An 11,703-nucleotide genomic window follows, 5' to 3' on the forward strand; every position below is an offset into this window, starting at 1 on the left:
TTTTTTTTGGTACCGGGGATCGAACTTGGGACCTTGTGCTTATAAGGCAGGTGGTGGAACCACTGAGCTAAATCCCCAGCCCAGTTTTTAAGTTTTGAGGTTCATATGTTTAATGGATCAACATGGACTACTTGAGTGCTGATTTTTATTTAATAAGTGGTTTTCCTCCCCTGTTATTCTTCCCTCTAATTAGTTATGCTATAGCGCGAAAGGATATTAAAGAAGTAGACGTTCTCAATCTGCCGGAATCTGAGCTCTCCACTAAACCAGGTAAAATAAGAACAGTCCAATCCATTATCTCACCGTGTAGCTCTTTAAGGAATAGTGTAGCTATTTCAGGCCATTTTAATGGTATGAGGATGCTAACCACTCCTCTTTGATGGCAGGTTTTTTTTTTTTGTTCAATGTTTAGATGAAATATTTGATGTATTATTTGTAAACTTTTGTTTTATCATTTCGATTTCTAACAGCATTCCCTAGCAGTTATGCAACATTGTAACTTATGAAATGTATTCAAGCTTACTATATCATTTTGTGACAGCTGGATTTGAATTCAGATCTTCTGACTCTTTAAGGGTCATGCATTTTCTACAGCTCTGTGCTATTAATTCCACAGCGACTGAAGTATATACTTTTACTCTTAGGGCTGCAGAAAGCAAGTATCTTCTTAAAAGCTAGAGTTGTTCCTGACAATTGGAAAATGGATCTAAGTGAAATCCTGGAGTCATCCAGTAGTGATGATGAAGTCCCAGCTGAAGAAAATGATGAAGAAAAGGAAAAGGAAACCAAAAAGGAAGAAGAGGAGGTGGTAGGTACAGTTTTATGTTTATAACAAACAAACATTTTAATGTTCTCTAGTACGAATAATAACCTTTCATGTGTTTTCCCTCTGTTGAGAGTCTGTTTCAGTCCATTTTTGATTTGGAGGTTGAGCACGCTTCTTTGGCTCTTGGCTCAGTGTGTCAAGCAGGATTAATTTTCATTAGGAAGAAGTCACAGACAGGGCTGAGGATGGAGCTCATCAGCACTGGCCTCGCATGTGCAAGGTCCTGGGCTCAGCCCCTTCCCCAAAAAGGAGGCCAAAATTACAAAGAAGTGCTTTTCATCAGTCAGCAAATGTGAATCAGTATTTTAGGGTCTTTTCCAAATAACCCAGGCGGAAGGAAACGGAACTTTTAGGTATTTTTGTATGTGTTACTTATTTAAACCATTACTATATGAAGTAACTGTTAATATCCTACTTCAAAGATGAAGTAAGTGAGATTCAGAAAGGCAAAACAACTTTCCCAAGGTGACACAACTGAAAAGTCGAGAATGGATTTGAACCTAGGTCTCGTTTCTCTTAAATCCAAAGCCTTTTTTGAAGGTAAAAATTCCTGTCCAAACCTGAAGCAAATTTCACTTGATAAAACAGAAAAGATTTAGGTTGTATTTTTCTAAATGCAAATGGTTGTCTTTGTAATACTGCCATGTCATTTAAAATAAAATCATAAGAAATAATCCATGAAATAACCTATAATTGCTTACCTGAGTATTGTCTGTTTACTTGAGAGTGTTTAAAAATTTTTTGAGTATATTTTTGGTTTTTAGGGAGTTAGAGGTTTGGGGCAAAACAAAGAAAATGTACTGAGAAAGAGAACCTATTTGAGCATGAAAAATACTTGCATGGTAAATGTAAAATACTTGTTTCTCTTTTGCATATGCAAATGTGAATTTATGAAGAGACACAAGTGCACTTGTATGTAGCGAAGGGTAGATGCTATTTCTTGCCTTTTACTTCCCCTGCAGTATTTGGTTTTTTACACTCTGAAATCGGAATGGCGGTTCATACTTACAGGCTGCCTACAGAGTTGCCATAGTAACGTGCTGTTGGTTTTAAGTGAGCATGCTCGGAAAGACAGGAAGGTTTAGCAGAGGCTTGGCAGGTTGCCAGTGGAGGTTTGCCAGATGCTTTGAAATGGGCTGTCTTTCTTTTCCTTTCATGTAATGTCTGATTTTTATGTGGAAGAGAATGTAAGTAGTGCTGTAGAACCTTGCGGATGCTATGCCCTAAGAGGGGAAACAAATATTTGCAAGTCAGACTGAACAGTGTCCAGATCCTGTACTGATTAAGTAGAAGGGGAATCTAACCATTCTGCATCTGAAGGAAAATGCAGCACATAGGTAAGAATTTTTTTGTGTGTGTACTTAGTTACCATTTTGATTACCAAAGTGAGATTGAATAGGAATGTTAGGTACTGATGATGGGGCTTGTGCTCATAACCAAGTGTAATTGTTTCTTGTAAAAAAGACAGTAGGGATCTATTTTTAGATTATCAGAGGAGGAAGGCTTTCTTTTTTTTTTTTGAAGCATGACATAGATTTCAGAATGAAAATGATCATGGGACAGTTTGGCAAATTTGAGATTTAAAGGCTGAATATTAAATGTGATTTTTGTGTTTTATCTGTTTATTTATAGATTATGTATTTTCAGGGTAAATAGGCCACATATTTCAGGGTCTGAACTGTTGTATTCTGTGGTTTAGCTCTTGTTCTTTAAATTAACATTAGTTGGAACGTTATATTACCACATATTGGAAACAGATTAATCTATTTAATTTTGCTAATACTTTTAATTGGTGTCCCTTGCAGAAGGCATTTCCCTACCCTCTCTAAACCTTGATATTTTAAACAAAGAAGGGGAAAAGAGCTTTGTAGGAAGTTGCAGAGTGGCTATAAAACAGTAAATAGTGTTCCTGTTACAGGGATTAATTTTGTAATATTACAGTGTTTTATTCAAGCTGTGAGTAAATGTTAATAAAAAACAGAAGGAAGAGCAGAGGCAAAGCCCTGTTACCTATTGTTTGTAGGAAATAGTAAAGAAATTTTAAAGGGTAAAGACATAGGGATAATTATTGTCTAAAAATATGTCACTTAAATTATGAGCCTGTTAAAATTAAGTGGACCAGGATGCTTTTCATCTACTGAAAAATAACAGTAAAAATTGCAGAGTGTAAACACTGGTTTACATGATTATTTTAATTTATTTTTCATGTGGCCAGTTTCGCAGCATTTACTCTACTGAATTCCTTGATACAAACTAATTCCTCCTTTCCTCTGGCCACACAAGTAGGTTCCTTAAAAAGAAGCTGCATTTCTTGCTGTTGGATTTAAGATTTAGTTGCTGAATCATTCTAACTTGTTTTGATCAGTAATTTAAGAAAAAAACAAACTAATATATTGATAAACTGAAAAACATTTTAATCCATGTACAACAAAGAAATAAAAACGAGTACAGCATGAAATGAGTAATCTGATAAGCCAGGGCCTACCTGGCTTAGTCATTATGGGCCTTTGCCACAAAAGTGAGGCTCAGCTGTTGTGTTACTTTGCAGATCCCAAGTCTTCCCAAAATGTAATGAGGACAAGAGTTTTCAGGAAGATTTGTTGCTGCTTCGCAGTGATCAAAATGACCTTTTCTGATATTCTCTGAGCCACTGTGAAAATACTGCAGCCTGCCCTTGGACGTGTGTAGTAGAGCAGGCAGTTTCATGCAGTGGGATCATACAAGTGTTAGGCATCTCTGCAGTGGAAACTCCATCTGAGGCTTGGGGTATGCTACCCTAAAAGTAGCGTGGAGATTAGAGACTCTTCGGCTTTTTGTGCAGTAGGATCTTTTTTTTTTTTTTTTTAATATTTAATATTATTTTGAATTCTGAAACATTTGTTCAGAATACGACTACAAAAAATACATCACACACTTATGACTTGGGAACAGACGTGGAGCTGACAGAAAGTAGGCCTTATCTATATTAAGTATTTTAAATTTTGACTCATTGATACTTACATTGAAAAAAGCCCTGGAGAATATATTTGTGATATTACTGCAATGTCTTAGTTATGAAAAGTTCATGTTAGAAAATGAATTACTACTGCATTTTTAATTTATAAGGCGAGGTAAGCACAAGTAATGACATCAATTATTTTATTTCTTGTATGTATTTGCTCTGGATGAATGTAGAGAAGCTTTTAAAATAAATGGATGATTATTTAGGTTGACTGTCAAGGGAAATCTGACTGGTCTTAGCTTTATAAATCCTTATGTTTTGCTATACGACTTATGTATTGAGAACTTTTAAAAAATCCTATTTCATATTTAGTAATATAAATTAGGTTTAGTGAAATTTTTATAAAAACTGCTCCTTTTAGTTTAGAAGTATTGACATGTATTTTTCTAATCTTACAGTTTTTCTAGGGAATCACTGTAAAACTTGAATCCAAAGATGATATTTTACTATTGTAAAAATCATTAGTGTTGGACTTTTTTAATTCATAGAAACACATATATTGGGAATTGTTGCACACAACTGTAATCCCAGCACTCAGGAGGCTGAGGCAGGAGGCTCACTGGGAATTTGAGGTCAACCTGAACTACATAGCAAAACCCTGTCTCAAGCCAAAAAAAAAATAATTTTTGGTTTTTGATGTTAAGTCAAGTGCTATTTTCGCTTATTAATCTGTGCCTTTCTTTTAGATTGTAAAGTCATTGGTTAGTGATCTTTCAAGATCATTTGGATATAAAAACCTACAGTAGATAGTTGGTAATGCAGGAAAACCATGCTAAGTCAATAAAATTTAAGAAGACTTCAAGTGTAGTTTAAATATTTTAGTTATATCTGATGACTTCAATGCCAGTTAAGTTTCTGTGCAGATCCTGAAAAGTCAACCTTCAATAAACAACTGAGATCTTAGCTTGCATTCAAATATAACAATTTACTTTGTTCTTTCTTCCCCTTTTGCATTGCTGGGGATTTAACCCAGGGCCTTGCACATTTAGGCAAGTGGGTTACCAATGCCCTAGTAGCCCTAGGCCATCACTTGCTGAATTCATACAAGTTAACTTTTTTTTTTTTTTTTGGTACAGGGGATAGAACTTGAGACCTTGCGCTTGTGAGTCAGGCAGCGGTGGCACCTGAGCTAAATCCCTGCCCCAGGTTAACCTTTAAAGCAAACTTTTTCTTCACCATGTTAGCGTGAGACTTTAGTAAATTCATCTCGTTAGATTAATAAGGATTGTGCATTCATGCACATAAATACAGCTACATTTTTATGTATTTGAGTAACACTTCATATTAATATATTTTATAGTTGTGGTCTTATAGGTTAATACTGAAAGCTTGCATTTGATAGCACCCAAACCTTATCTGGATGATTAAAATGTGCATATTTTTCAAATGAGGGAAAATTACCCAGCTCTGTTAACTCTGTATGATAAAAGAGTCACATAATCATTAATTTTAGGAAGGGTGTTGTTAAATGTAAAACAGTGTCTGGCCACATTATGTGAAACTTTCTGTAAATGCATAACACAGAAGGATAGTAACAATCTGAATTTTATGATTACCAAATTTCACTAGGCCTTTGGTCGGTTCACAGCTTGTGTAATCAGATGTTATCCCTTCCATTAAACCAACAGCCTTAGCCCTGCTGTAGTCTGGCTTCAGCACCTGGTGGGGTCTTAGCCCTCTCTACTCTCTGTGTGGTTAGTGGTGCAGTGTCATCCTCTGTAAGACAGATCTTCTGCTCTCCCGTGGGTCTCATTCCCTTTTTTCTTTCAGGAAATCTGAGACTGTCAACTCTCCTTTTCTTTTTTGCATGTTTAAACCATTCCTGTCCATAGTGTGCATCTCTTCCACCCCACTTTTAGCAGTGCTGAGGATCACAACCAGGGGTGCTGCACCACTCAGCCATACCTTCAGCCCTTTTCATCTGTTTGAGACAGGATCTTGCCGAGCTGCCCAGACTGAACTAAACTTGTGGTTCTCCTGCCTTTGCTCCACTGCAGCTGGTGCTGCAGGCATGCACCTCACACCTGACTTCACATCAACTTTTGAGAAGATGTTTACCTTCCAACAGCGCCATGTTCCCTGCACCGGTGTCTGACAGCTGCTCTCTCTGTCTTGCTTGTGTGGTCCCCACCCTTGAGGCCTGATGCTTAGTTATATGCCCTGTACCTGGCCCCCTGTCGTGTGTGTGGCCCTTTCACTGCAACCAGGACAAGTTTCTTAAAGTCACCAGTAGTAACCTCCAACAAACGTTTTTTTTTTTTCCTTGTTTGCTTCCTAACCAATGCATACAGTGGCTCCATATCTGTGTGTATACCTCAGATATCTCTCCGTAGCTGCAGACATTTATATCAAACTGCCAGTGAGACTTTCTTGTCCGGTAAATACTCAAACCAAGCTTGCACAGGACAACACAGCTTTCCTGTCTTCACCCAAACCCACCTCTTCCCTCCTGCTCCTAACTCGTGGTAATGGAAGCACCCTCCAGACAGGTGCATGGAAGGCTTGATCCTTCCCTCCCTTGCCCCCCGCTTTCAGGCATGCAGCGTTTGCTCTCTGGCCTGCTCGAGTGGCTCTCAGATTGGCCCACGCTGGTTTCTACCATCTACCAACCTTTTCCAAGCCGCTGTTCTCTGCCTGACTAATGCAGCGGCACCCTGTTCTCCCCCAGCTCCGACTGCCCTCTTGTAGTCTGTTCTGTGTACTACAGTAGTTTTTATTGTTGTTTGGAGCCAGAATATGTATATTTCCTTTGGGGATAAAGTGAGAATGTGATTTGATTTTTTTGAATTGAAGTATTTCTAAAATGTGATATAAACATATTGTGTCTCTTTCTAAAAGCAGCATACTGAATATTACTTAACCTTATATACTGTCATGGCGCCTGGCCCTTACACAAATGCTGTAAAATGTCAGTTTTTACATATGATAGCTTGAGATCATTTTTCACAATTTTTTTGACCTGCATAACCAGACTTTTATTTTTAGTTAAACATATAGGTTAAGATTTAAAATTTTCTCTCACTCTTCATCCCTCTCTCCCTCCCTGTATTACTGTGTCTCTCTATGTATCTGTATCATCTTTCTTTCTTTTTTAGATGGAGTCTTAGTGTGTTGCCTGCCCAGGTTGACCTTGGACTCTCGGGCTCAAGAAATCCTCTTGCTTCAGCTTCCCAAATATCTGGGACTCCTAGTACACACCAGTGCACATAGCAGTTCCTTTTTAAATTTTATTTTTAGTTCACTAAGGTGTTGTGACAATATGTATCACCAGAACATATATCACCAGTAAGTGTTATGCCACTGTTAAAATATTTCAATTTTTGGCTGGAGATACAGCTCAGTGGTAGAGCTTTCCTAGTCTGTAGGAGGTCCTGGGTTTAATCCCCAGCCTCTATAAAGGTAGAAACAGGTAAAGGTGACCACATCAAGTAATTTTCTCAGTTTATTCTTAGAGAGTTGGTGGGTTTTCAATGAAAGCTGCTTCATCCTTACAACAGTTTATGAGTTTGCATGAGAGATATTAAGCATAGATTGTGTATATACGTGAGAGAGTAACATTGTGAAGGGGAGTTACATTGTCCTGTGGTTCCTTCCAAGGAGAACTTTCTAGAACCTCACAATAAATCTTCCTTTTGTATGTATAAATGAGAAAGCAGGTTTAGAGAAGTTACCCACAGTTTCACAGGTTTTTCAGAAAATTTTCTCTCTTCCTCTATATTGTGTGTTTTTGTGAGATCAGGGAGTGTCGGGCTTTTGGTTTTCCTGTTGCCATTAGAGCAGCATTGAGTTAAACACATTAAACCATCATGAAAGAATCTCTGAATCAATGAGTGGATGTGGGCTGTGGAGTTATCCTAGCAAATTAGTGTTTGAAGACAAGATACTGAGAGGTTTGTCGTAAGGTTCTAGAAAGTTCACTAGAAGAGGAGTCATGGGCTGACATAGTTCTTTTTCCTTTATAATACATTTTCTCGGGCAATGCACTCTGAAGGCAGTCTCCATTTCCTCACATAATTTTGTGAGTATAAATTTGTGGTGTAAGGCAGATTGGAATCATTTTCTGGTCCTCCCACCAAGAGTTCTGTACTAATGATACTCCTTTGTTTCCTGCCCTTCCTATTTCAGATGTCTTTTCTGCAGTCTTTGTGCTGCCTCCAATCCATCCTCCATAAAGGTCTTTCTAAAACATACATGGTTCCTACTGGAAACCCTTTAATGGCTTTCAGCCCCTGTAGGATGAGTCTGGCTGTTTTATCACAGGCCTTTAAAAGTCTGATCCTTCACGATTTGACCCACATTCACCTTTGTATTCTCCCTTCGACTTCCTCAGCAGTGGAATTTCTCACAGCCCCCTGCCAGTACTTAGACATCGTGGGAAGCTTCTGGTCGGGCGGTTGGAATATTCCAGGGTCACACCACCTTAGTTCCCTTTGTCAGCCTTAGGTACAGTAGAGAAAATATGAAATTTTAAACTCAGAAAATAGGGAAATGTTAACATTTAAGGTATAAGAAACCCAGAAGTCTTCAGTGCAGGAACAAAGAGGGCTCTATTTGAATTAAAGCGACTGAGTGTGGCTTATACATGTTCTGTGCCTTTACCTTAGTAAGATGTTTTGTGATTTATTTCACATTTTTTAAAAAGTAAGGCTGCTTACTACATTGAAAAATGTACAAGTTCCGTAAAGTCTAAGCCGCTGTTGTTGCTGCTTCCCCGCCCCCGCCCCTGCTCAGTGGAGATTACTCTCTTCCCAGTGCTCCTGCCACTATGATGAAGGGGTGGGAGTATGTATGGGGACCAGGGATGGAGAGGCAGGGTGTCCAGAGAGGGGTGTGGGACAGCATTATGAGCTGCTTGTGTCCGGAGTAACATTGCATACACACAAAAAGAAAGTGAAGAAGCAATGTTTTGATGTTGAAAAGTAAATGTACTGGAGTAAGCCCCACAGAAGAAAGAAAAGAAGGATTTTGTATAATCATCAAAAGCTCTAAAGGACACTGAAGGTCCTTTTTTCTTTCTTTCTTTCTTTTTTTTTTGTTTGTTTGTTTGGTTGGTTGGTTGGTTGGTTTTTATTTTGAGACAGGGTCAGGGGCAGGATTTAGCTTAGTGATTTCACCTCCTGCCTCAAAAGCAGAAGGTCCCAAGTTCTATCCCTTATACAAAAAAAAAAAAAAAAAAAAAAAAGAGAGAGAGAGAGACAGAGTCTCGCTCGGTGTTGCAGGCTGGCCTTGAACTCACTGTGTGATTCAGGCTGGTCTTGAACTCACAGCGACCGTCCTGCTTCAGTCTCCCGAGTGCTGGGATCACAGGTGTGCACCATCATGCCCGGGTTGCCGTGTTTTTCCTTAAAGCTGCAGTACATGTCAACAGTCTGCGCCTTCTCTCACGACACACCTGACAGGGAACCCAGAAAGATGGAGTTTCGTTCCACTCTGCACTAGTGGAGTGTCAGTGTCTGTGCCTCTCCAGGCTGTGTGCTAAAGCTCCGTCTCAGCCTCTCGGTAAAACTGCGGAGGCCGGGGATGTCACTCAGTGGTTGTATAGCCTGGTGGGGCCCTGGGTTCACTCCCACTTCCACAGAAATCAAAGAAAGCAAACCTGTATACAAGTTCCGTGAGTCTGGGGGGCTACTGCCTCCCACTGGTAGATATTTTGGCACTCTAAACACCTTTGCAGTTCATAGTCTGGAAAGTAAATTTGCTAGCCAGGAAAACTTAATAGCACAAAGAAGGTATGCATTATTTAAAGAATTATGTTTATTTACCTCCAGTCACAATAAAAGGGGTAGAAAGTCCATTCTTCATTAGAATTTATGCTATTTCTGAATAAATAATCCTGCGTATCCAGATGAATATGTTTGTGAAAGGATCAAGACAGATGCTAGCAGTTGATTGTGCCACACTTACCTGTGTCCTAAGAGCTCTCTTCGCTGCGTCTTTTTCCCTCTATTTCTTTTGCATTTATATTACTGTTAATGTCCTCAGACACGTCAGACGTGAGACAGCGAAGAGAGTCCCCTCACTCGTGCACGGATGTCACTTCATTCACATGAGAGCAGTGTAAACTGAATGTCAGTTACAGTGATGAAGTTGTGAGTGAAAGCAGGCGTCTCCCAGGCATCGCAGGGATTGCCGAGCCCTCCTGCGCTTTGGAATTTTGAGTACTACAAGCAGGAATACGATGTAAACTTAAAAAAAAAAAAAAAATCACCTTTAACTCTTTTCCTCCCTTTTTCTCCTTCAGGGCAAGGGTGATCTCTCCATTTGCCTGATGCAGGATTAACTCAGGCGTTTTTGCTCTTCGTGGTACACTATTATAATAGCTTCCTTCTCCCTTCCGGTCCACCAGACTCATTCTTGGCTGAGAGAAACACAAAATTCACCTAATTTTTCTTGAACACACAAGACCTCATATCTCCCATAGTTCCTTTTTCTTTTCTTTTGAGAGGGGGTCTTGCTGCACTGTCCAGGCTGGCCCTGAACTCACTACTTAGCTCAGGCTGGCCTCAAACTTGTCCTCCTGCCTCAGCCTTTAGATCTCACTCTTTACATGCTTGACTAAACAGAGGAGAGGAGCTCCTTCACAGCTCCGCTTCGCCTGCTCCAAAACCCTGAGCGAGGCAGCGGCCCTGATGTTGACACCTGTGGTCTTGACCAGGAGGGAGCTGCTGCCCATGTGCAGACGCTGTGATCACAGAGAGCTGCAGGGACAGGTAAAGGCCCTGCGAGGTAGAAAGGTGTGTTCTTCTCATCGGAGGCACATGCATTTGTTCTAAAGGCTCTAGCAACCCCACTCTTTTCAAGAATAATTGCAAAGAATACTTACTATAAGAAGTTAAAGCTGGGCGTGGTGGCGCACGCCTGTAATCCCAGCACTCGGGAGGCTGAGGCCGGAGGATCACTGTGAGTTCGAGACCAGCCTCAGCTAGCTAGTGAGTTCCAGGTCAGTCTCAACTACATAGTGAGACCCTGTCTCAAAAAGCCAAAAAAGAAAAAAAATTAAGCAATTTTTATCTTGCAGAACCATAAGATATCTTAAACCCTTACTTATAGCTTCATCTTTTGATTTATTCTTTGTGGGAAAGAAGTTTCCTCACAGACAGGTGTTTGTGAGTGGAATTTTTTTATCCCTTTTTCTTGTGTTTGCACATGATGACTGCACCTGCACTCAGAATTTCACGGGCATTGTCCCTCATGGGGCTCTACCCATCCACTACTGTATGATAAAATGCCTTTAAACCACTCGTTTTTATCTACACAAGAAAAATATTGAGCCTAGGGCTTTCACATTGAGCGACATCTCAACCCTTTTCTTTTTCTTTTTTTGGTTTGTTTGTTTGTTTTGAGAGAGGGTCTCAGTGAGTTGCTGAAGCTGTAATCAAATTTGTGATCTTCCTGCCTCAGCTTCCTGTGTAGCTGGGATTCCAGGCACGGGCCACCATGCTCAACTAAAATTCTCTTGTTACTCATTAAGAATTTATTAAATATATGGTACAGCGTAATGTTTTTTCGTTTTGTGCTTGATAGGTTGATTCTTTTGTAATCGATAAGTTGATTCTGTTTGTTTTTAGAAGTAGTTTTTGCATTTAAATCACTGCCTGTTTAAAGAATTGCTTTCGTGTGTCTTGGTTACAGCATTCTTATTGAACGCTGTAAGATCATGAGTGATTGAATGAGGCTTTAGTGTGAGGAGAGAAAATTGTGAGTACACAGCACAGGCAAAGGATGTAGCTGGTCCAGCATAGTCTTTTTTTTTTTTTTTTCCTGCACTAACAGCAGTTCTCTAGGAAATAATGCTTGGACTGCTGGCCATCGCTCATGCACTCCTGTGCGCGCTCTCTCTCTCTTTCCCTCCCTCCCTCCCTCCCTCCCTCTCTCC

General features: G+C 39.8%; 1 protein-coding gene across 1 annotated transcript in view; it reads left to right on the plus strand.

Moving 5' to 3' along the window:
* The window catches only part of Arid4a (AT-rich interaction domain 4A), a 73,786-nt gene that overhangs the window by 26,536 nt on the left and 35,547 nt on the right, over positions 1-11,703 (plus strand). The window contains exons 9-10 of the mRNA XM_010641448.3: positions 194-270; positions 645-808. Of these exons, the coding sequence (XP_010639750.1) occupies positions 194-270; positions 645-808 (241 nt within the window). The remainder of the gene's footprint in view (positions 1-193; positions 271-644; positions 809-11,703) is intronic.

Source organism: Fukomys damarensis, unplaced genomic scaffold, assembly GCF_012274545.1.
Source record: "Fukomys damarensis isolate Sample0158 unplaced genomic scaffold, DMR_v1.0_HiC HiC_scaffold_21, whole genome shotgun sequence".
NCBI lineage: Eukaryota > Metazoa > Chordata > Mammalia > Rodentia > Bathyergidae > Fukomys > Fukomys damarensis.